General features: G+C 38.1%; 1 protein-coding gene across 1 annotated transcript in view; it reads left to right on the top strand.

Moving 5' to 3' along the window:
- LOC139712709 (histone-lysine N-methyltransferase EHMT2-like) overlaps positions 1-27427 on the top strand; it is a 98025-nt gene that overhangs the window by 19237 nt on the left and 51361 nt on the right. The window contains exons 2-7 of the mRNA XM_071624515.1: positions 16988-18494; positions 19168-19296; positions 22171-22232; positions 23245-23340; positions 24681-24769; positions 25779-25833. Of these exons, the coding sequence (XP_071480616.1) occupies positions 16988-18494; positions 19168-19296; positions 22171-22232; positions 23245-23340; positions 24681-24769; positions 25779-25833 (1938 nt within the window). The remainder of the gene's footprint in view (positions 1-16987; positions 18495-19167; positions 19297-22170; positions 22233-23244; positions 23341-24680; positions 24770-25778; positions 25834-27427) is intronic.

The raw sequence follows: 27427 nt of genomic DNA, 5'->3' as shown, positions 1-27427 counted from the left end.
CAGCACCATGCATATTGTGTGCTTTGTTGCGTGTGTAGTAGACCCCATTGTGTGTAATAGGGAACTGGAGAAGGTTGCGCTCTCACACACACATATAATATACTCTATCTCTCTCTCTGACTGCAATGAACATGCAATGTGCATAATGTGCTTTATAGAGACCAAAGGGTTGTAACCTTGTAGTAGGAGCCAACTATCAAATGACCATGTGCTCATATCTATAGATTATTAATGTTTGTTTCTATGTTTGTTTGTTCTCTGCTTGTTGGTTTGTTTGTTCTTCTGGGGTGTCAGTTCATATAGCATGCATACATGGAGTGCTTATGATTATTTGTATTAATGTGTATTTGCAAATGCCTTCAAATGAGGACTAATGTCAAAACTGCATCTTCTGGCCAGGTGTGAATGCGCTTAGACATTGCATTCCCTCATGCAAATATGCTCACTTTGAATGCCTGACTAGGCATCCTCAGGGGTGTAATTATAATTGGACCCTTCATATGTATTCACCTGCTCTAGTTCAGGTTCATGGGATCCACAGTGTCACCCTGGTAAAATGTCGTTGTGATACGTCTTCTGTTCCATTGAAGAGGTGTTTGAAAATAAAAATGTATTTAATATAGAATGGGTAGCAGAAATCCTGTGATCCTATTGGTCGAGAGCTGTGTTTTCATTTTTGCTGTCCGCATACTAACTATGGAATTTAGCCTAAATCCACTCATCTTCGTGGGCTGAGCATCCCATAGTTACCTTATTCACATAATTCTGACTGATGCACTCAGACCTGGGTGTCATTAATTTTGTATATTGGGTTCCAATTACAACTGCAGCTACTCTGTGTGAGTGTGTGAATATCCTAGTGTAGACCCTGTTACAAAATTTGTGTGTATGTGTTTTGTGATGGAGCCCCATGGAAAAGAGGTGATTTGGAGATGAATTAAGCATGAAGATTAAAAAAATGAAAGAAATCCCTCCTCCCCCAGCAGCATTTGGCAATTCATAGCCAGTAGTTTTCTGCAGAAAGTTGCCAGAGCTATACCTGCATTGAGAATGCTTAGACTGTGGTCATAACATGGATTTAAGTATGTTGGACTACGCATTGTGATTGAAATCTATTTGCTCTCATTTCACCTCCCGAAACTCTGATCCTGAAGCTACAGTGTATTGCTGTCTGTGATTGATCTTCAAGTGTATGTGTTACATGTGTTTATTAACAACCATCTTGACATAACATGGGAACTTTATTCCATTCCTGGTTCCTTAAAATTTACTCAGGATTGTAAATGCAGTGAATGGATTACTCTAATACTGTATACGCCATATATTTCGCGAGTCTAAATTTTCGCAAATCGGGAATTCCCGACGATTTCGCGAGTGGTTAAATTCGCGAGCGTGGAGTCTTGTACTGAACGGAGAAATGTACACACGTACGTAACATTCATATCGGGGTCAGAATCAATATTTTCGCGTGTCTTTAATTTCGCGAATAGCATCCGACTCGCGAAATTCGCGAAAATGAAAACCTCGCGAAATATTCAGCGTATACAGTAGTTGTGTGTTTCTCTATTTGTCATGTAGATATTGACAGAATTTATCCTAGATAGAGGGAGTTAGGATGAATTCAAGACTGGAACCAAGGGCATGAGTTTAGAGCTGCACACTGATTGAACAAGAGGAAATACACACATATGACCTGTTGACCCTTATCAGTCGGTCACATTACATAGTACTCTCTGTGGACCTACATGTGTATGTACAGTAGTTTACACAGAAAGACTTATGTACCATGTATCATCTGCAGAGCTACCAAGTCTCACGCATTCTGAGTGAGACTCAAGCATTTAGGGGCCATCTCACGATCTCACGCATAGCACCCATTTTTCTCACGCATTGGGCAAAGTCTGTAACTTGGGCCTATTATAATGAGCATAGCCCAAAGGATTGAAGTGATAGTTGCAATTGAAGGTACATTAAAAAAAAAAGTCACTTATGCACCTGATTGCACCATAAGGGCTAAAAATTAAAAAAGCTCAATACCGTGGTAGGGGTAAAAAAAAAACCCTCCCACCCTCGCTCGCGCGCACATTTCGCGCTTAGATGCGGAGTCATGAAAATCTCACTCATAGAAATTTGTTGAACTTGGCATCCCTGCATCTGTCATACAAGCTTTATTTATTTTGCATCTAGCTATAGATGTTGACAACAGAACAAGAAAATAAGACACTTCACCAGTTGACCATTAGCCAGCTAACATTACTTTGCAGTGCTCAATATCTTCATGTCATGCATAAAATTCCCTTTTTTAGTTCACACCAAAAGGCCCAAATATAATTTTTTTTCCCTCAATTTGTATTCACTACTAGTGATCTCACACAGCTAAAGGATCCTTTACTGTGTATGGACTGTAGACAAAATGCAGCACACACACGTACACACACAATAACACTTCTACTTGCACATTCCAAGTCTAGCAGCTGCTACGTAACCATTAATCAGGACTCGGATGAAATTACAAGAATACTGCTTCAATGGCACAATATCATAACTTCATTCACTAGGTAGGTTATTTATAACATTGACAGCACACATCAAAACACATTTTAACATCAAAAGCAATATGAAAGCATGTCTTAGTAAAAGCATACATGCATGTGAGTATGTAGGCCTACTGTGAGATCCATATGATATAGTGGTATTCAAGTGTGTGCAAGTTACAGCATGCTGTGTAGGCCCATGCACCGAAGTTATGGTACCTTGGTATCCCAAATTTCTTTCCGATTAAGATCACAATAGTTGCTTAAATACACTGTTTAGCATTGCTTTGGTATTCAAATATCAGCGCTACCGGTACATGGTCCTACTTACTGCCAGTATTTCATACATGGTTCAAAAAATTATGCAGGAAACAATTGCAATTGAAAATTAAAGGTAAAACATAGTTTTCATACACATGCAAAATCTGTAGATTTTTGCTCTAAAATGGACACGCATGTATTTAGAAGAAGAAAAAAAAAGTATGCGGAATAACGCTGCAATAACATGATATGAATTTTAAAAATTGTTGGGTAACAACGAAAAAATGAAATATTACCATAAAATGTTCACAGAAAGTACTGCAATCTTATAGCATACCCGATCGTGGTTGCTACATTAATTTTTCAACAAATTGGTCTAGGATAGCAGTATCTGCATAGTTATGGTGTGACAGTGATTTGCATGCAGTTTGCTGGGAAATGTGATTCCAAGGGGCTTGATCAATAATCTGATAACATTCTACCTATAACCCACTACAGAACAGGGAGGGCTCTTAAGGAATAAAATTTGTGTACTACAATGGCTAAATTGCTTTACACTTTTGATTCCAAAAATACTCCAAAACAACTCATTATCCTGGCAAATTGCATCAGTCAGACAAGTTTCTGGGATGACCCTTTTGATATACTGTTTATGCCATATATTTTAAAATTGATGAATTGATTTTTTTTTTTTTTTTTTTGCAAATCAGAACTTCCAGACAATTTTGGAGGGGCTAAAGTTTTGATTGTGCAGTACAGTAATCAACAGAGAAATGTACGTATGCACTTCGTATTCATGTTAGGATCGGATTTGATGTTTTTGTGTGATGTTAAATTCACAAATGCACCTGAATCGCAAAATTTATGAAAATAAAACCCCAAAGTAAATTTCAAATTGTAGGCAATAAAATTTGGTCCCTTCTGCAAACTGGTTTACTTCAACATACACGTATTAAAGAAAAAATCAAATTTTGATATAACACTCATTTTTGCCATAGACTGTCACGCTAGAATATTGAAAAGCGATTTTGAAAGTAAATTATGGTTGCGTAGCATGGTGATTTTTGTCATTGTACGTACTGAAAAGTGACAGCTTAATTTCCAAAACTTTTGAGTGCTGTAGTGTTTTTGTATCTATTCTAATATCATTTGCAGTGGACTTTGCAAAGTGTGACAGAATTGAGCCACCACAGCTTTCATAAGAAGTGTCTTTTAATAGGTCAAAGGTCTTACTCCAGTGGCATCTTGTAAGAGAGTGCAGCTGTATGACTCCCATCATTGTATCACTGTCAGTTTGGAAAATTTTATCAGAAATGGACTGGAAGGGTATACATGTCTAGAGAGCAATGTGGTTAATTAATTTGCTATTGTGTCATGAATGATTTGGTATTCTTATATTGTGTGAAGAAAGTAAATTATTTCTCCCCTTTGCTGAAAAAATTCTTCTGCTGAAAATACAGTGCTACACCAAGTACAAACTTAATGAATTTAATAAAATAGAACAAACAGTAGTGAAAGTTTCCTAACCCATTGAGGACGAGTCCCAAGTATACTCGGGCAAGTGTCTATGGGAAATGCATGTTGTAGTGAAATCAGCCCCTCCTCAACGGATTAGAACCAGACATTTGATAAGAAAATTATGATATTTTAGATACTTGCATGTTTTTATTAAGTGATAATATTTGTTGCCACCACTGGTGCATAAATTAGAATACTTTACAAGCTGACATTCTTGCATTGCATAACAGATATTTTCGCAAATTGTCACATGTTGGACAATATAGCATGTTTTTATGCCTCCACCCGAAGGGTGCTGCAGGCATTATTCATTCTGTGGTTTCAAGGGTCTAGTGATGGTTTTTTTCACATTTTACAAAGCGAATAAGAATAAGTTACACGCAACAATATTTTGTAACTACAAGACAAGCAACTGCTGAGCATAAGCGTAGTAACTGTGAGCCGCTTCCAATGTCCTGCTCATAAGGTCCTTGATGCTGTAAACGGCTGCCATTTTCACACAAGCTCTGTGAGAATCCACTCTTGAGAATCTACCCCAAATTTTTCTCAAGTTATTTCGGTATGGCACACCTTCAAATATTGCCTGCCCAATCAATCATGCAGTTCAGGTGCTGCCTCCGACAGCAGGTCACGCATGGTAGGCGTGATGGGATGTATCATGCCAATTTCTTGCAGCCAACTCATATTATCAAATAATGTGTTAATTTTGTGAAATGATCATTCCTTTTATTCCAAATTTTTCCCCAGTTTGCCTCAAGATAAATTCTCGATCAAATATTTCAATTAGTTTGAATTCACATCATATAGCACACTATTTTGTGTCCAATTTAATTGCCCAGAATTTCCTGAATTCGAAATGCGCAATATTTTGAAACATCATGTTTACGTGAAAAGGCCTAATGGTTATGCTACCATGGTGCAGTATACATACTCTATAGTACCCAGACTGCAAGATGAGATTGATCTCTGTAATTCTGACTTAGACCCCGTTTACAGTGAGTGAAAGGGCCAGGCTCGGCCACGGCCGAGCCCAGCCTTCATTTCACTGTACCAAAATCGGCTGCGCATTTGGCCAAGCTCTGGAGGTAGTCTGGCTGCGGCTCGCCCTGGCCTCGGCCCGGCCTATTCTCACTGTAACCACAAACTGGGCTAAATGCGCTACCAAATTGCGACCAGCGCGCTCCCAATAATAGTCGTTTGTTTACAAGCAGAGCGCCACTACGACAAAATATTGAAAGGTTTGAATTAAAAGCCCAGGCCGAGCCCTCCACTGTAAACGGACAAAATTGTGGGGCCGAGTACTGCAATTGAGGCCGGGCTCGGCCCAGCCCTGCACTGTAAATGGGGTCATCATAGAGATCAGTGGTGTAGGCAGGCGGGCAGAAGATCCCTCTGTGCCGAGGGTGGCTGTCACATGACCAAAGGCAGTCAATTATGGCAAAATGCCTACTCAAGGTGATATAAAATATTATGATGTTTGGAATAACGAAAGCAAATGTTTCTCTTATTGAAACATTTCACGTGTGTACACTGTCCTCAACAGCGGTCAATGATGGGATTCACACATATGCAAATTAGCAGGCTATAAATCTCAAGATTTGCATTGGTGAGTGCAATCTCTAGATTTTTGCATGTGTGGACACAAAAATCTCTCCAATTAGTGCTATCAGCATCTCAATGCTAATCCCCAGAAATCTTGCGTTTATTTCAGAATTAGTGCACTAATTTGCCCCGTGGTGACTGTGCATTACAAAAAGTCTACACGCAAACGGTGACAAACAGATAATGAGCTATGACGTAGATCTGTCATTTGCATACCACCAATCACAGTGCGTTGAGCGTTAAAGAATAATACATATTAATGATGCAATCACGCACCGCAAATGCTACGTTGAGCTAATGTATTAATGAAATCTAAATAGTCATAAGGAAAGACGTGCGCACCTATTGTCACATCACGAATTTGCATACGCGCTACGTCACGATCAGGCGTTGACCCGATGCGACCTCGTAAGGCCAATGACATTTAGCCAATCAGCGTAGCGTAATCAAGTGAGAAGCACGCGGGGACGCGCCATTGCTTTAGTGTATGAACATATTGGTGGGTTACTCACTGGGGGCTAAACTGACATGGTTTATGAATATTGAAAAGGTACCGATGGCGAAGTTTCACAAAATTCCTCCAAACTCAGTATAAATACACATGAGTATTTGCTGCAACTCACTAGGCAGGTGCATTGTACAAAAACAAAGAGGTATGGCAGTAAAATAACCTTTCCAAAATGGCCTTCAGGCTCACAGTTGGCACAACGCGCCGTCAATGGAAAATTGCGTGTTGTCGTAGAGTTGATTGCGTTTGAGTGAGAAATGACACCTAATTTTCAACTCAAAATGTACCGATGTAACATTTTCACAAAACTCTACAAATGAGGTATGTAGAGTAAGCTTAAAATCTAGATTTTCATAAAAACCAGGTGCATTTAAGCAAAAAGACATATTCTGGGAGGTATGAGTTCGTAAAGTCGAGAGTCTGTGTAAATGTCCTATACCTGATTGTGCGCTCTGCGCGGTGCATTTTAAAAACGCTCGTTTCCTGTGGAGGATGTCACCGCACTTTTTGTAATGGTGAATGCTGGACCAAACAAACTTGGGATTTATATCCCATAATTCAAACGGCTTATCACAACAGCATGTGTGCCACATCACTGTGAGGCGCAAGAGCAACAGATTTATTGATTGGCAATATTTATGTGGGCTTTTTCTGTCCGTGTGAATGCTCACAGAAAATCAAGAGATTTGGAGCATGAGTGTTTTCCCACTGTTTCTGACCGTGTGAACACTTACAAAATCAAGATTTTGAGCATGATCGTCATCCTGCTATTTCGTATGTGTCAATGCAGCTAATGTCCCCTATGTCTCCCATTTCAAAGGTTTCCTGTCAATGAAAAAAACCATTTATACATTTATTCATTTATTTCCAGTTTTAGTTAACCAGGGTAGCTTCGTCAGTTATAAAACTGCTTTCAATGAGGGCCCTGCAGATGGGTAAAAACATAAAAATACAATACATAACATTTAAAAACAAAAGTTTACAGATAAAACTGCAACTGACAAAACATAGATTCAAAACATAGGTACATGATTAATAACAATAAACTTAAAATGTCTTTAAACATAATAATTAATACATCATTATATTACACATACATGTCTAAGATTATCATATATTAATTTTGATAAATTTTGATACATTAATAAACTAGAAAAGCATTCTGAGAGTGCAGACCTCAGCTAAGCAGCTACATTCCACCGATGATCTTGCTCTTCCATAGAGATCAGTGATTTCCACCCATATGTATGCATGCTGAAAAATCACCTGATTTCCCAATATACTGTAGTAGCCTTTGTTACATCATGCAAAACCCTCACCTGAGCGGTGTGCCTCGACCTAGCAGAAAGTGGAGCACGCACTGAAGTGCGCATATGAAAACCTAAAAAATGTGCAGCTTGAACTCCCAAGTTCATTGACCCTACCTGCCAAAATATCAAAAATCCTATATAAAATCCATTAGAATTTCAGGATCACTACCCAAATTTAATGATCTGTTCCTTGTCTCATTCTCAAACTTTCCTGCAAGTTTCATCCAAATCCATGCACAATTTTTAAAGTTATTTTGCACGCGGACAAACAAACAAACAAACAAACAAACAGACCAATGGTAATGAAAACATAACCTCCGCCCTTGGCGGAAGTAATAACAGTACCAGTATTTGTTCTTTGTCTGTTTTTTTTTTTTTTAAGATATGTGCAAGTGACTACTGCTCCCAATTACCAGGAATGTTTTGCATAACACATCAAAGTGCGTATCAGATGCGGTTATTATGTAGACCAGATGCATACGTCCATTCATAAAAACAAATTAAGACTTGATCCATGAATGCTATTATTACTGTGTAATTAGTAATTAGGTTTAATACTGATAATTACTGTAATACGAGGTTATCGACTTTTATTTTTCACATAGGTGAAATTTCATAACTTGAGGATATATAACAAAAATATGCTGCTTCCAACTTAGAGTAGATTGTGATTAAATGTGCATGATATTTAGAAAAACACACACATGAAGACATCACTGAGAAGCAAAATGGTGGACAGATGTAAAATATCCTGTCACTGTCACTTGTGTAATACATGTACACTCCAATGCAAGTGGATTTAAGGTAGTGGTTTAATTTCCTACTCTACCCTTACATGACATTGAAATGCTTTTTGAAATGGAGTTTTGTTCTCACTCACACATGTTTCTGTCCTGGAGTGAGGAAATTGCTGGTTATGTCTCCTTGCATTCCAACATAGTATAATAATATGTATTGATATTATGTTTATATGAAATACACAAGGAGAATTCAGTAGATGCTATTGAATAAGGGTATAATTACTGTTAAATGTTACGACCCTCGACATACGTCACGGAAAGTTTCACATATTTGATTACATCTACCATGGTTTTGACATTGTTTTCCCATTGGAAAGATGGTGTGCGTACTAACAAGTTTGCTCGCCATGCTGTTACCCTTGTATTTTAGCAGATCTAGAAGTTTCTCATGTGTGCATAGAATATGAGCCGATAGTGCATTAGTATCAACATACTGTGACTACATAATTTCTCATTTGCGAGCTTCATTTGAATGCAAATTTGGTGAAGAAAGTCCAGATAGTAACCTGTACCCTTCTCAGAGTAGTGATTACATCTCCAAATTGGCAACTTCCTCTGTGCCTTTGTTTGGTGGTTGAGTAGGCAGGGGAAGCCAGCGTTCCTTCACCAACAGAGTGGAGTAAAGCCATGTTATGAATGGTGCTCTGTGTGAGTGTGTGCACTGAGAAGAGAGCAACAGAGAATGTGCTTGAATGGGACACACATGGTATACACACTTCACTGCACAACCCGGTATGGGCTCTTTTCCTGTGTGTGTGTGTTTGTGTGTGTGGATACACACTGCGAGTAGTCCTTAGATCCATACATGTGGAGGAAGCTATTGTGAAGAAGTCCCGCCAGGCTTGAGGGGCAATAAGGAAAAAAGAAGAAGAAAAAAAAAAGAGAGAGAGATAGAATCGGTGGTAGTAATTTTGTATACCCTGGCCGGCCAGTTAGTAGTCTCATGTGGAGCGACATGAATGGAACTTGCTCCATGCACTTGGCTGTAAAGTCCAGCTTGTGGTAGTAGAATGTGATCAAGCTCAGCTATCATATGTTGCATAGTGGTGTGTGTCGGGTGCTGCTGCCAGAGTAATCTTGTTTGCCAGCTGTGCTGTTGGTGAAGTTGCAGTTATGCGCACAAGGGGAAAGACTTACCGATACGTGGTATGTATGCAAATTTATGCATGTTAACTCATGACTTTAACATTCAGTATACAGAAGTGTTACTTCAAATGCAATTTCTACAAGGTGCCTTCAAGCAAAATAGAGGTCAAATTGAGTATGCTCATTTAAGTGTTGCTTAAATTCCATTGGAAATCCACGTATAAAAAGCAAAAAGGAAATTTTTTCCCCTTTATGTTTATGACAAGGTTTAGTTGAACTTGTTAGGGGTCATGGATCTCATAAATCATCCCTCAGATATGGGGCATTCATCTGTGTGTACGTGTGTTAGCCCTTTAAAGAAAATAAACACTCGTAACTCATCTTCTCAAATTTCACAATTTTTTATGCCAGTGATAGCTTGTAACGGACAGTACACGTGCACATTATGAGCATATAGCTCGTGCACTAGCTTACATTTGGTTTTAGTAACTGCAGGCCTTTGAACCATGCAAAGTCAAACCTATCATGAGAAATAAAATTTTGCTGTACTAGTGCAAGTATATGTGTACATCAGTATTTGAAGTGTATCAAAAGAAACATTTTGCGTACAGGAAATTAGACTACTTTTTCAATTCTTAACCATGGCAGTACATTACTTAAAGTATTGCATTTTGCCTGTCAATTACGTAGAGGATCATTTTAATTTGCTAAATACATTCTTAAGTAACAAAAGCATATTTTACATGTATGTAACATTTAACCATGTCAACACATTCTATCTGGAACTCAGCAGCAATTTATGATGTAGAAGTAGTCCTTCAGAAATCGGTAATGCAAATTTGTCAATTTTCAGCTTGGAAAAAAAAGAAGAGATCCTGCTTATTTTGTCTGTATTGCACACACCCAAACCTGATTCTGAACAAGTGTACACCTTGTATTACATCTCTCTCCCTAATTGTATTGTGGAGATGTACAATGTACAATGTATGTTTACTCAGAATTGATCCATATACTACAAACAATAATGGATTCATTTCTCAATTCACAATGCATAGTTCAAAGGACTGTGCTGTACAAATGGAGCTGTATTTCTGTATTTTGTTTGTTTTTGGGATTGTCTTTGGTTTTAGGAAACAGTTTCTTCTGTCACTATGTTCACTTGAAATGGCACATATGATATTCTTATACTCACTGCACAAAGTATACTAAGACCTTAGGGGGAAAAACACCTCAAGCCATGAAGTGAAAACATTTTGTGTACAGAAGAGGGAAGAATGCTGCTCGAAATTGGCAATGACATAAATATGGATACTTTGAACCTAGCCAAAGAAAGATTTTTTACAATACAACTTAAATACCATGCTATTTTGTAATATTCTCTTGTCTGCTTTTGTGGCTCTGCTGATACGTTAGTACAGTGCTGCCCACAATCTGAAACCAATATATACTCACATTTATTGTGAATAGAAGGTGTATATATTTGGAGGAAACAATATAGTTTTCTAGGCCATCTGCGAGAACAAAAACATACATCTGTGTTCATGCAAAAGCAAACTGACCTAAAGTTTAGGTAATTGTATTGGTAGAGTGTGATGATATCCCATTGTACAGCATTGGGGAATACCCAGAAAGCATCATGAAACGCCCAAGTCCGGTACTGGTGCAGAAGCTACCACTTAGATTTGTTTTTTCCTATTTTCTTTACTATGTACATATTCCAGATCACTCCATTTGAAAGCATGAATTGCTGGTCTTGGGGTTTTGTTTCTGTTTTTGTTTTGTCTTTTTCATTTTTTTTCTTTGTAAACCAATCTTTAATAGATGTCTGATGAGATATCAAGGTATTGTGCATACATGTACATCGTATATTCCACATGTATGAATAATATTTTGCATATAGGTAGACACTTGTACTAGTGGTTGAAATCTTGATTGAGTATTACAGTGACAGAAAGAGAAAAAAAGTATTAACCTTATCAGGAAAATGGTGATTTCCTACCCTGGACGCAATATTCAGCGCATTTGTGGTATAGGAAGCCATATTTTTGCTACCGGGTAATTCTTAATTTCGTAAATATTGGTCGCCTAATGAAATTCATGGACTTAAAAACACTTAAAGGGATCATATAGTTTTGGTTGAGACCTAATTTCAGGTTTCTGACATTATCTGGTGAGATAATGAGAAACCTCTTGTGAAATATGAAAGAGCACGTGATTCCATGAGGAATTAAACATTTATTTGATGAAAATTGGTTTTGAAATGGCTGAGATATCCAAAACAGAGCGATTCTAATAAAGTGTGGGACCCACACTTTATTACGATCGCTTTGTTTTCCTTTGTTTTTTGATGTTTCAGTCACTCCAAATCCGATTTTCATCAAACAAACTTTGAATTCCTCTTAAAATGATATGCTCTGTATTATTTCATAAGTGTTTTCTTGGTATCTTGCAAAAACTTAAAAGCCCAATTCTCATCTCCACCAATACTGTACTATCCCTTTAAAGATATTTTGCATTTATAGTATATCCTTTCATCTCCTTTTGCTGTAATATGAATTTCATACAGAATAATTATCTCCACGTTGCACATGTTGCAGCTTAATTTTAGTCCTTTTTTTCAAAGAGTGTATCACCTTGTGCAGCCACAAAAATGCACATTGTGTAGTTATCAATTTATATATTTCATTTTATTTTCTTAAAAAAGAGTGTTTCACCTTGTGCAGCCACATACATTATGTAGTTCTCAATTTGTAATATGATTGTTTTACTTCAAAAAAAAAAACAAAAAAAAAAACAGGATAGTCAATATTCAGAGCCTAGGGACCTGCTTTTTCCAAGTGAGCCCTGTTACAAATATTACACACCAGCACACAATAAACTCATTTGGTTCATAAGAAAAAAAAAAAAGCATAAATGAACATGTGAAAGCATTAAAGATGTGATATCATACTGAGATAAAAAGAGATTGTTTGACCTGTACTGATGCTATGTTTGCTGTCTCCCTGTTTCAATTCTTTACCAGATTTGCTTTTAAAAGATGAACTAATTCTCTTGTGCTTAAGAATTATGCATATAAACTGTACTGTTATACTAAATGCCATATGATTTGTAGCCATTTTAATTGGGACTGTTTTGGGAGTGGTGAAATGTGATCAACATATGTGTTGCCATGAGGAAATGTATCTTTCCTTTCATGATGCAAAGTTTAAGTGATTTTCTATCTTTGCAATGATAAATTGCACATATGTGACCCGCTACAACAAAACAATCCAAAAATCGGGGGATGACAATTTTCTGAAAATGACATGACATTATTCCCTTACTCTTCTAATTTAATTTCATATATAACACAACTCATAAAAGTACTCGGTTGCGGAGATATAGATGATTTTATTAGCGCACGTCAAGTGGTTGAGGAAATCAGAGTTTTGAGAAAAACACCTTGAAAGTTTTCCTTCCGACGCTAACATTATCAAGGGGAGATGAGAGAGTTTTCACCACTTGACAACAGAAGGTATGCTCCTAGCGACCTTCGCGATGTTCATTCAAGCTTAGCGTCAGCGGTCTACGCACGACCAATCAGTAATCAGGATGCCACGCACTGACCAATAAGATTACTCCCTCATTGCTAGGGGTGGAGTCTAGTTGTGGTGCTAAATCAAAATCTTCGGACTCGTTTCTGTTACGTTGAAAGTCGGAAAATCATGGTCCAGAAAAACATTAATTTCTTGTCTTTCAGTTGATCATTTAGCTTCGAAATTTCGGCAGATGATAGACAAAACATTAGACTACAAAATTATGCCAAAAACAGAAATCCGGTTGTTTTGACCAATTTTGATGATGTGACTTCAAACTTGATTTTCTTGGCTCGGCCATCAGCGGCTTTAGGATCCTTTTGTTGTAGCGGGTCACATATTTTCAAGGATGCATCATTTTGGCATTTTGTTGACTTTGTGAATGTCAGTATACTCACAAAATGTATGATGTACTGTACATCAGGCTCGTATTACATGGAAAGCAGATATGAGACATGGTGTAAATTACCATACATTCAATATTTGTTATCCATTACCATATGGGTGGGGAAACAACTTTTGCTGCCTTAAGTGTTACATTTAACAGTTTTGTTTGTTTTTTTATTGCAGATTTTTACAATATTAAAGGGATAGTTTAGTTTTGGTTGAGACCTAATTTCAGGTTTCTAACATTTTTTGGTGAGATAATGAAAAACCTTGTATGAAATATGAAAGAGCATGTAATTCCATGAGGAATTCAACATTTATTCGATGAAAATTGGTTTTGAAATGGCTGAGATTCTATCCAAAACAGAGCGATTCTAATAAAGTGTGGGACCCACATTTTATTACGATCGCTTATTTTTTACTTTGTTTTTTAAATGTTTCAGTCATTCCAAACCCGATTTTCATCAAATAAACTTTGAATTCCTCTTAAAATGATATGCTCTGTACTATTTCATAAGTGTTTCCTTGGTATCTCGCAAAAAGTTAAAGCCCAATTCTCCTCTCCACCAATACTGTACCATCCCTTTAAACTGTTATTCACAAAATTACCCATTTCAAAAAGTATTGCCTCCTGTAGCACAAGTGAAGGCCTGCTTCATGTTGTAATCCAAGGTGGGAAAACAGGGTTTGTTTTTCCCCCTGCAAAGAGTTTGAAGCTACTCAGGTCTTCCATCACTGGCTCTGAAATTGAAAATCAATGGTTCTAAAGATTGACCTACAATTACCAATGCTTGAAATTGAATATGATCTATGTGGTGCATGTGCATAAGAAAAAAAAAAAATGTCATGGTACAATGCAATTCTGTAAAAAAAATATACAAATGTAGAGATTTGTTTAAAAACCTGCAATTTGGTATCTCAACCATGTCCTGCCCAATTTCAAAGTCTGCTTGCTTTGAAACAAAAACTTTGAATAGATACAGATCTTGAGAGTGTGATATCTTTTAATATCTCTGTGAAAATGGTATTCTTTAAGAATGCTGAAAATTTAAAACCATCACGTTCTCTGAAACATACAATCATTGATCTATGGTTATAACTTCACCTGCAATTACATGCAAATTTGTGTAAATGCCTGATCTCTTACACACTTAATGATAGCTTAAGCTCCTTGCAAACACTTGCAGATGAAACAAAAAAAAAAAAAACTCAGCTTGAGTGCTTCAAAATAGTTCTAAAATGTGAGGAGTTAGGGTTCCATAAGAATAACCAACATGAAAATGTTAATCAGTAAAATCAATGTGAAAAATAGTTTTATTAAAAATTGTTTATAGAATAAGCCATCACCATGACAGTTTATTGAGAATTTTTTTTTTTTATTTGCAGCTTTATGCCAAATTTTTTGCACTATCTGTTTTGTGATACACTTGAACTCTACACATAGTATGTATGCATCAAGTGTGATTTGTAAATGATCAACAGTGGGACATATTATCAGTGAGAAATTTAGGGTGTGGAGGATTTGCAAATATCAAATGTCAGGAAATCAATGTTTCAATGTTATCAAGCCTTTGTGGTGGTAGGTCACAGTGTATTATTAAAGTCATTGAAGAGGAGAGGTGCAATATTAGGGAAGTGAATGAATGCATGCTCTTGAAAGTATTCTGCTGATATTTGACATGGAATTAACATCCAATTGGACCCTTTTTCTTCTTGGCTGACATTGGCTACAGACTTGAATCAGTTATGATCATTCTTGTTCTATGTCACACATGCATTGCGAGCTTTGCGCCACATGCATTTTTGTTGAACTTCTGTATTTACATTTCCTCTCTGCTTTCGTGAAAGAGATGGGATACCCATAGTGCTTAACCCGTTGAGGACGAGTCACAAGTATACTTGGGCAAGTATCTATGGGAGATATATGTTGTAGCAAAATCAGCCCGTCCTCAACGGGTTAAGGTGGCAATGGCACACCCCTGCCCCAGGCTCAAGGGTGGAAGCTCCAATGGCAATGAAGGAGTTTGTTTGCAAAAGAACAAATTTTGTTTTCTTTATTAAAAAAAAAAGAAAGAAAAATAGAGAGATTGAGCAAATTTAGCAATAGTTTGTAGTACAGCCGTACGTCAATCTTTGAGAACCCAGAGTTGTTCAAAGAGCTCACTGGATAGCTCCAATCAATCCATGAGAGAGAACCTGAAACTTCTTGATGTACTTCACAGAAACACTTGTGTTTTCACTGGAAGTTGCCTCTCTATTCCCTATACACTCTGTACACAACTATCATCACAGTTATTAAAAAGGGAAAAAAATCTCATAAGCTCAGTTTCTTTGAAACTCCACTGACTTTCACCGTTTGTTTTGCTTTTGCTTTTTGGACATGAGACTCTTCCCCACACTTTAGTTGAGATGAGCATGTTGGTCATTAAAGAATGGTTGCATCTGTTTTCATCCTGTGCTCATTCCTGTTCACCCCACCACCAGGAAGAATTGGCAGCTAGTCGTGCATATTTACCACCTGTTTCTCAAGCAAATGCTGAGAGTTGTGTGTGTGTGTGTGTGTGTGTGTGTGTGTGTGTGTGCGTGAGAATGTGTACGTTCTTGTCAGTATTATTGCTGTGATTGGAAATTTGTAATTTAATTCTTTCCTCTGTTTTTACAAATTGTGTGTCTGCTCATGTCAATCATTAATTTTAGTACTTCTACAACATCATATATAATCAATGATTAAGAACAAGAACTGGTAAAGACATGATTGTTGAATTATAATTTTTGAAATAGATGAGGAGTAAAAGTTGCTACTTAATTCACACTCTTAGGCTCTTGTGCGGGGCAGATACGAATATCTTAGACAGCTTTGATTCAGGCAACTTCAGAACACATGAAAAGTAAAGATATTGTCTATCTTAACACCCCCCTCCCCCGTGTGTTCTTATCTACAGGTGTCTACACCATAAGATATTTTCCTCTTTTGTACAGATTAAATAGTATCAATACAGAAAAAAAAAAGAAATCAATGTAAAATTAACAGATATTCTTGACAAATTGATTCTTTGTCTCGCCTTTGTAGTAAGGAACATTGAAAGTTTCAATTCAATTGAAAAAATACAGCTGTTGGTTTTAAAAGTTTTTACGTCATATACCCGACTTTCCCTTTAGATTGTACTTGAAAAATACTGTGTGAATTAATCTTCAAGAATTGAATTTAATTTGATATGATATCTCCTGATTTAGAAAGTCTTTGCATGGTGACTTACACTCCCAAACATTTGATTACAGAATGTGCCTTGGTACTCTTTGTTTGCTAGCCAAGGGATTCAGTGCAGACATTGAAAAGCAAACATACAAACTTAACTTTTACTATAAATGTGAATATCTTTTCCTGTCTTTTTATTGATTATTGAAGGGCGAAGTTGTCACCAAACCCAATGAAGTGGCAAAGACATCCAAGCCAAGTGATGCGGTGAAGGTGGTCAAGCAAGGAGCCGAGCAGTCCAAACCAAATGCAGGCTCAAACACCCCCAAGCCAAGTGACCTGTCCAAGGTTGCAAAGCCAACGGATCTCTCCCAGAGTGCCATACCTACTGACCTCTCCAAGACTGTCAAGGCGACCGATCTCTCCAAGGCAGCAAAATCCACTGACTCTTCCAAGTCAACCGAAGCTGGCAGTGACAGTGGAGATGCTCCTCCAAGACCAGGACCTGCCCTTCCTCCAGCGAAGTCGAGCGAGCAGAAAGGCAGCGACAGCGACAGTGAACTCAGCCAGCGTCGTCGCTCAGGCAGAAGGGCCACCTCCAAGTTGACCAAGGATTCTGAGGGAGGCAGCTCTGCGGAGGAGACAGAGAACGAGGAGGATCGGGGCAGGGAGGCAGTCAAGGCAACAGGGGATAAAACTGAGACACCCAAGGGGGAAGAAAATGCGTCCATGCAGGTAGGTGCAGGTGGGGAGCTGTCACAAGAGCCAGTTGCTGAGTGTAGTGAGCCTCTCCAGGTGGAGACCAAGGGTGCCGATGACCAAGCCCTTCCTGGAAGTGCAGAGAAGCTCAGCCCTGGCAGGGTCATGAAGGCGAGGAAGTCTTTCCCAGCCAAGAAGGCCAGAGGGGGCAGTGCCGACAGCGATGACGATGAAGACAGCATTGAAGAGTATGTGGAGATGGCTGTGGAGACCTCTGACCAGGCAGAAAGTGATGATGCCTTTGAGATGGCACCCCTTCCTGGTGAGGACACACAGTCACAGGGTGGCGTCAGCAGTTCCACTGATGATAGCAATAAACCAGATGGTAGTTTGGACTCGGCTAGCAGTACCTCTGGTTCGTCCATGGCATCAGATCAAGCCATGAACAAAGAGATGAGTAGCATGCTCACTAGTGACAAGAAACAGAATAGACTGAGGACAAACATTGACCAAAAAAGTGGGTTGGAAGTATCACTTCCAACAGTAGCAACACCTGTGGCTGACATAGCTCAAGGTTCCGCCTCCTCTTCAAATGCTGCATCAAAGAGAACTCTTGAGGAATCATCAGCAGTAGATGTCGAGCAACTTGCCGCTGGAAGGTCCAGAAAACCAATGCCGTCCAACACCTTGATGAAACCTGTGGACCCTTCTGGCACCCAAGCTTCAAAGGACTCTCCATTTGACAAATCTGTCCGTGAGCAGTTGGATCAGGAACCATCTGTACAGCAAGCTGCAGCTGAGCCAGTTGTAGGTGCAGTGGCAGAGTCGCAGACAATTCAGTCGGGTGCCTCCACTCCTGTTGCCGACTTTCCTGTTGGCAATGCTGGCTCTGTGATTCCGGACAGAACAGCCATCCCCAGAGGCATGCCAGTGAAACGTAGCACCAGGCATCGGAAGCCAACCCACTTTGGCCAGCACTCCAAGCGGAAGAGACACAATAAAAATATATCTGACTCTGGTAAGTAAAAGATTTCCTTGTAGGGAATATTTGATGTTGTTTCTGTGACAATCTGCATGTCATGTGTGACAAAGTACAAATGATAACTGGATGTCGGTCCTATTTTATGCAGTGTTGTTGCATTTAACTTGTGGTAGCTATCTTGATTGATGCTATGTGTAATCTGTGACAGTTTTAGCCCAGTCAATCATGGCATTAATGCTGAACAAAAGATCAAATAACGTGTATATCTTAAATTCACAAAGTTGTCACTAGAGTACCAAACAAGCAAGCAAATACTAGGTAGACATTAGATACATGAGTGCATAAGTGTTTCATGTGACATTTGTAACGGGTCATTACCTTGGTATTAGTAGGGTGAGTGATATTGTTCTTTTAGTGTCATACATGTATGTGTTATTATTTTAATGGTTCTGTATTAAGGTGACTATTGTTCAAGGATATCACTTGCAAGCTCCTGAAGTCCCAGTGTCAGATTTTCTGCCATCATGGTCCTTTAAAGTTTTGAGAGGGCCTATGTGGTTTTAAACAAAATCATCCTGTATTTGAGAGGATTTGCTGAGTTGGATGCCAGAAAAAGTGAATGTCGAACATCCACAGTGTCACCATATGATATAGTAGTTGCTGGGTAGTAGTAAACAACTTTACCAAGAGTCAGGGTTTTGGTTTGCAGATTCAACGGATCGTCAGTCTGAGTGCAGTGGCGATGCAAGATTTCCAAGGAAAAAGGTTCGCCGAAGCAACAGTTCCTCCACCCACACCAGCCATGAATCATCATCCGACCATAGTTATGCCTTAAAGAGTGAGTCTTGCTTGTAAGGATGTAACAGAGAGGAAGAAAGCATTATTCACTATACAGAGTGCTCCTGTTACAACGAGCATAGTAATAACAAAATTCTGCTACTATGAAGTAAAAATTCAGGTCCCAAAGTTATTGTCATTAAAGTCTATGGTGCAGAATTCCCTTCGGTTACAATGAAATTTTGATACAATTAAAAAAAAAAAAAATTGCTGGTCGTGATGGCTTTGTTATAATGGCAGTCGCCTGCAAAACCGTATTTAAGTTTTAACCCTAAGTGTGCCAAATGACTATTAAAGGTGTATTTAGAGATAGTTCAGGAAGTCGGATGTAAATATTGTATATCAGCAAAGTGTCTGTATTTAATCATGAAAGAACAATTTTGTTTAAATGCTGAATTTAAAAATTATATTTAATCAGTCTTTATTCTTAAAAAAAAATGGAAACTACGAGCTTTTCGTGCATTTTCCTCTTTATTTATAAAGGAAACATTCAGCCACATTTTTCCAGACCAAAGCTGAATAGAATGTTTCTGATTCCTCTAGACCTGTTTTACTATTTTGTCTCACTGTCAAAGGGTTTCTCAGAAGACGACCGCCATAATAATAAACCGAATACAGTGAATTATCGTTTCAACTCAAGTGGGTCATGCGACTCTTTTATTCAACCAAAGTACGAAAAGGAAGAAAAAGGAAGAAAAATACAAAACAAATTTGTTTTTGTATATAAACAAATTGTTATATTATCCTCCTTTCTGCTAAGTCCCTATATAAGCGCATGCATTTCTACGTATGAAAACCCCCCTATGAATCAAGTCCCTACATTATCCATGGCACTTTCCCGTTGTCGATAACCGCGCGATGCCTGTACAGGGTTGCTCATGCGAAGCCGGATCCTGGCGTCGGATACGCGGTTCACGCGAGGTGGCTGACGCCTGTTCCTGCAGTCCGTCGCGGCGTGCAGCGTATACGGGTGTGGCAGCACGGCGTGGCCGGATACACACGGTCGATTGGCGTGGGTATTGTCCGGTTCGCGAGTGTCTGCCTGGTTCTGTCCACAGCGGGGCGTGGGATTACTCGAAGACTCAAAGACTGGGCGGTATCCGACTCCGGATACGTCCTCGGACAAGTCCGGATACTCCGTGCCTGGATACGGACGGCTATGAATATAACAACAATCCCTTGTCAAAATACATTTCTACCCGACTAGTAATCCTCAACTCCTATAATACAACATTTGTGTTCACCATTGCAGGACTGTGTTAAGGTACAAATGTATCCGAACATCCTCAGCTTATTATCACCTTAACTTTCTTCTTTCCTGTTCATTTTGACCTTTCTTACAAAAAAATACACACAAATTATGGCACATCTGTTGCAATAAATTGCCATAGAATGAAATACATAAGCACAAAAGTACTCGTTTTAAGAAACCTCTGCGAATAGATAAAAATTCACACCATTAATGGGACAGTTATCACTATCCAGCGATAGAATTCATCTAACAAGCAATACAAATCTCTCCCGTAAAAGCTCACTCTTTTCTAGCTGCTTTTAGTAACTTTGCATATATGCTCTTTATACTGTATCTATCGTCGTTCCAACATTTATATCCGAATTTCACAAAAAAACATACTTTCTCTTAACATTAATTTCTGTGTCTGAATCGATTCACAGCTACGCTTTATCGATCCTCATACATATCGTCCTTGGCGTAGATATATGTATCAACACAAATCGATAATATTACTAATATCATAATTATTACAATTTTCAGAAAAAAATGTCGTAGCAATTACACCAGCAACACAACTCATCGTTCAGGATTAAAAATCTAATTGCTATTTCTTTTACTCAAACGATCTCATTTTTGACGTAATACAAATAACCTACCCTCTCGCTACCAAACCAGTTCTCCTTCTGGCTTAAATATTTTGGCTCATTACGTACACAAAAACAAACATCATTTCAAGCTATATTTCAAGAACCTCACGTGGTGTATTTGCTTTATACTCTTTAACATTAACATTTCTTTATTACTATTCTAATCGATTAACAAAAAAAGATTTCTTTCCTACCGGGTGCTAAATTGAATAATAATACCAAATTCTGCAAACTTACAGCTTCTCGGTTCCTTTTCCTTTTTGAGTGACGGCCAGCGGTGTCTACGGGGAATGCACCAAGCGACGCAGCCGAATTAAATGCAATGATGCTCAGGCCCTGTTCTTGGCTTGTCAACCCGTCTGCGCACCTTCTCGCCAGCAAGCCTCAAATGCAACTGTTCACTCTCACTGCTCACTCACTTCACACTCACACCCTAACCATACATTCCTGTCACATACTATTCAAATTGTATTTAAATTATTATTCCAAAATATTTGTCTCCAGATCACCAGCTCCCTCTATTGACACCAAAACAAACTATACTCTATCACCAATGTCAGATTCATTTTGACACTCACAAATAAACTTTGTCTACTGAGCGTTCTCTAATTCGATGATTTGGCATCCATTCACACTTGTTTTGTCTGCTGCAAGTGTTTTCCTAGATGTATTTATTCTCTTTACACTCATACATCATTTTAACATGTTACTTGCCAGATTCTAGGATCTACACAAATTTTTGTACAGGACCAACTGGGGGGGTTCATAAAGCTGTTCTTAAAGTTATGTAAGACTTATGAGTAACTGGTGATCAATTCTTGTGCTGATTTATTGAAATTCTGTTAAGTATAGCACATCACAACTGATCACCAGTCGCTCGTAAGTTGTTCGTAACTTTAAGAACAGCTTTATGAAACACCACCTGGCTTCAGTACTGTAAGCCTTGCATGAATCATAAGATTTTCATTTTTGTTCTTTTGTTTTTTCTTTCCAGACAAGCAAGCTCCTGTGCCACTTACCTTGCCTGATGCTGCAGGAGACAATCCAAAACGAGGGGTAGGAAAGGGGAAAACCCCCTCGCACAATATATCCGTCTATCTTACCAAGTTGATCAACAGCATTTAAAGTGACCTACACCGTACAATTATGATTGTGTCTTTTAACCTGTTTTAGTATTGTCATGTTGTTACTACTTTTATGTTGTCATTATCAGCTGTTATGATCTATAATGCTAGTAGCAGTAACAGTAGTAGTGGGGCGGTGAGATGACAAAAGAATGCTACATGTATATGCCACCTCGTTTCTGGTAAATCGAGTCTGAAGTTTTGCAAACATACGGCTCTTTTTGTATTTTTGTTAAATCTTTCATACTTTCCCCTCAATGGACCAACAGTGTCAGTAATATATTAAGTGCAAATTGACTTCACCAGACCCCTTTTGTTGGAACAATTTGCATAAATCAAAACATATGTTGTCTATACCGCTTGATCCCAACCAAGGTATTGCTATGGCAAAACAGTGTAAGTCCCGATCAATGGCGCACATACATGTCTCTGCGCATGTTACTGTGTGAGGCCGTGCAGCCTATTATTGTGTATACATGTGGATAGCAAAACAATGCATTGCATGTAGATGCATTGTTTTACCAAGCTCATGACTGAAGAGTGCTATGGTGAAGGGGCAAGTGCATCACAACCTACATTGTTTTGCCTACAAAATTCTAAAATTTCCAACTGGGAGGGGGCGTCATACAAGTATGTCAATATCGGGATAAGTTCTGATATCAAGATTTGTTTTAGAGTTAGATTTCATTATTACAAATTGAGATATGTGACTTAGTCAATTTTCCTAAATTTTCAGCATACATTGTTTTGTTCTATCTCACAGCCGAGTAGTAAATGTACTAGTGGTAGAATCAGTTGTTTCAGCAGCAGTACTAGTGGTAGTGTATGGATTAGTGGTAATTATGATGATCATCATAAACATCATCAATAAGATATTGTTATCAACGTATTACAGAAACTTACAATAATAATAAAAAAATCATGTTCACTGTATCTTTGTGCAGCTTGAGCCACCACTATGCTGTTGTAAGATGGAACAAGAACGACCAGCCACTGTTGTTGCCACAACTTGCGAGGCCCTGGAGGTTGTCAAAGGAAACGTGAGTCAAACATCCGCACCGCTCTCTGTTTCAACAATGCAGTCTCTTTACTCTGGCTCTCTCCAATCCCTCACTCTCGTAACAGAAGTGCCGAGTCTCACTCGGGATGCTCCATGAGAACTGAAATTTCTCTTCGTGTACACTCACCGCAGAGTTTAAAATCCTTCCTGATTTGGATATTATCTTTGTCTGTTTACGTATCTCCCCGATTGTTTGTTTGAAACTTCTTGATTTTGTTTCCAAGTGTTGGCAGTCTTGTTGTAATGAAAGGTATACTTTCTCAGAGCCAGAATGGAAAGAGACCATCACTGTCTTTTTTTGTTTTCTATACCTTCTTGGTTTGCAACTATTCTGCATTGCCAATTTTGTGAGGGAAGATCAGTGGTCGACTGGCAATGTAGTTGTGATTGTAAAGTGTCAGACTCATCACATACTGGATTTCTGTGCTTTGATGTTGATTCCCAAAAGAGGTAATTAGAAAAAAACACCCTGTAATAGATTAAAACATTGACAGCAATGGAATGATGAAAAATACTGTCCGAAAACGACCATTTTCAGGTGCTGTATTTTTCTAAACCTTCATGATGAATTACTAAAGATGTACAGTGTTTTGTACTCAATATACTGTATGCAAACTTTTAACATAAGTTATAGTTATATATAGTTGTATTAAAAGTTACGGAATAATGAAAAAATGCAGCGTTGGTGAATAAAACCCAGTCATGATGAAAGCTTCCTCCGATGTCCCAGAGATTCACAGAAGTTGAATCCATGATGGCATCAATCACCTTGGAGAACTGATGCTGGTGTGTTTTATCTGCTGCTTTGTAGCCATGGAAACATTTATGCTTTTCACAAACTTGTTTTGTCAAACTGTCTCCAGTGCACTTTGTAGCACTTTGTAGCACTTTGTAGCTGTATCTTTAATGCACTCACTGACTTTTCTCTTTTATTCATATCAGCTAATGTTCATAATTAAAGACATAGACAGCAGAGAGAAAGAGAAGATCAAAGAATGAGAGTGCATGTGTGTTTCTGTTTTCATTTGTTTATGTGTGTGCATTTTTAATGCTCAGAAAAAAAAAAAAGTGAATAGAGTGACAAATTACATACAAACACAAAGAGCAACTTAGATAAGCATTTGTGTTGCCTAGTGACAGACAATCATCATTATTAGTCATCATCATCATTTATAAGGATCAGATGAAGGTCATATTGTGAAATGAAAAATGTCACTAACAGCAGTGCTTATTGGTGGAAATGTTTCGATTTGTCACAAGCTGTCCATCTTCCATCATAGAATGCTTATGTTCCTCTTTTTTTCTCTCTCTCTCTAACAGATTGCTGTTTGTGGAAACAAAGTTGAGTCCATGACTGTGCTGAGACCATCCACTCGCATACCTTACAGAGCCCTCTGCCCAGACCACAGGTAACCACCAAAACATACTGTCAGGATCTACAAAGGGAGTTTGAATATAGTGTGTGGATTACTGTAAAAGGGAATAATTTTTACGTAATTTTTTTTTTTTTTTTTTTTTTTTTTTTTCACTTGGGAGGATGAGATGAATTTTGCTTGTTTGATTCCAGGGAATCATGATATTAATCAGTGGAACAATGATGGGCATAAATTTTTGTACGCTTTTATTTTTGCACTACTTTCTGGTCGCACGAAATGTGCAAAGATTTCCACTTTTACAGTATGGAAATTTTTACTGCATTTAAATGCTCATCAAACATTGCATGTACCAACAGACATCCCATGATGAATGCATACTCACATATGCAAATGGAGTTATGCCTATTTTTACTTGTCTCAGTCTTGTGATGACATTTATCCGTGGATTGAATTTAAATTACTTGTGTAAGTTCTGCTATCATACTTTGATGAGCCGGCATCTTGATCGATTGCTTGTATTCATGGATTTTCCTCATTGTGTGGATTTCAAGCTTTTTTTAAAGGCAAGATAATATACATGTACTATCTTGAACAAATTTTGTAACACTTGTCTGTTGTCTTTAATACATCATTATGTCTTCAAATCCTGTCTAGATGCTATTGTCAAACAATGAGAAAATTTAGATAAGACTTTCATAAAAAGGCTTTTAAAACAAGGTCTTTGCGAGTGTCATTCGGTAATTGCAAACTGTTGGTAATTTTGGCAGGACCACTATTTTGTCTAAGATTCTGGACAAATTATCTTCCGGCATTTAGCTGTCATTTAATTGTATTTCAAGATGGAAACTTAGGCGGAAACGGAAATACACCATCATTTTATAAATAGAATGACTGCCAGTATGCAAAGGCGAAACAAATTTTTATTCACATTAGTCACTGATGTGAACAGTGTGTGCATGATGATTTTCTGCCTTTGCCAGATGGTTGCCAGATTTTTCTATTACTCTTAAAATGCCCCCCCCCCCCCCCCTTTGTTCTTCAGGTTAAAGATGTTGGAACACAAGTGCTGTCCAGGCTGCGGTTGTTTCTGCTCAACGGTAAAGATGCCTTCTTCGCTATGCTGCTTACAAACAAATAAACGAGATAAAAGTAGTGTTAGCTCTAAGTTTTGAATCAATTCTTTGTTATACAGCTGTATATGAGTTAGTCTTGGTTTTCTTAAAATTTCCAATTTTACTTGCTCCAACTTTACATCTGTATTGTGAAAGGGTATGCGCATGAGGCAAGCGCCTCTTTTTGTGTGTGGTTGGACTGCCCAGTTTTTATATTTTGCTTGATATTTGAAACATTATCCCGTACTGGCCACTTAAAACAAAGGGATGTCATTAACTCATTAGGGATGAGCTGATTTTGCTGTAGTACGCATTTCCCTTTATAGGCACCTACCCAAGTATACTCAGGGCTAGTCTCCAGTGGGTTAAGGACATGAATCATAAGTCTTCACCAAATAGTTTGGCACACAGAACTGATTGACCTTCAGAGCTGTAGTGCTGGTACACATTGTATTTTAAATTTTGATATTTCTGAAGTTTAAATGGCAAGCTACACACACTGGTTATGATGATATTTCTCTGATGTTCCGGAGAGTCACAAAAGATATGACTCGTTGATGGCATCATTCACCTTGGAGAACTGATGCTGGTGTGTTTACTTGCCTTTGTAACCATGGGAACCATGATGCTGTAACAAGATGGGTTATCCTTTCTCAGAGTAAATCCTGTTGAAGGTCATTAACAGGTCACTGCGTGTGTGTTCTTGCATATCAACTTTATGTATCATTTTTCTTGAGGCCTTAAATCATAATAATCTTTGTCATGGACAAAAACGTACACTATGAAGGTCATCACACAAGCATACATAGAACAGTTATGTTCACTGTCTCTTTCAAGATTAGCATAGCTTGATATGTGCAGTGCTCAGAAAACTGGTAAAGCTTGACATTCCTGTTTGGATATTAATCACATTTGTCATGAGAGGCGCATTCCTATGCCCTTTTTAACCAGTTGTAAATTATCAATGTATTTCTATATTATATAAGTAGCATTTTTATATTTCACACATCACACTTTTTGTGATTTTCACATCTTATGCTGATATTAACCAATTGTAAACCCACAGCATTTATGTCTTTAATGCACAGAAAACTCAAAAAGTATTAGTTTCATGTTCTGATATTTACACTTGATCACCCTTGTGGTGATTTAAGCATATTGTGCTGTTCTTCACTTCTCTGTAAAACTAGAAGCATTTGCAGCATAAAACTTTTGTGAATTGGAGCCTACGGCCTTTGTTGAGGCAAGAAAGTTTTCTCAAATTGCCACTGACATTCAATGCATTGTGTAGACAAGACCTTTTGCCTGCATTGTACTTTTGCAATTCTTGGCTCCCCGTGAAATTTGTGAAAAGTTTCATGCACACGAAAATTTCTGATTTTACGATTACTGTAGTCAATGTTTATAATGGTGATTGGTATTAACCCGTTGAGGATGAGTCCTGAGTACTGTAAAACGAGAAATGTATGCGTGCATTTTAATTTCGCGAATTTCGCGAGTGCCAAGATTTGCGAAATTAAAATGCACGCAAAAGTTCTTGTCTACACTATTTGCATTGAATGCCAGTGTCAATTCGCGA

The sequence above is a fragment of the Diadema antillarum genome, unplaced genomic scaffold (genome assembly GCF_040938485.1).
Source record: "Diadema antillarum isolate AM-2024a unplaced genomic scaffold, OU_Dant_1.0 scf00000042, whole genome shotgun sequence".
NCBI lineage: Eukaryota > Metazoa > Echinodermata > Echinoidea > Diadematoida > Diadematidae > Diadema > Diadema antillarum.
Note: the sequence above shows the minus strand (reverse complement) of the source record. Positions and strands in the feature narration are given on the sequence as shown.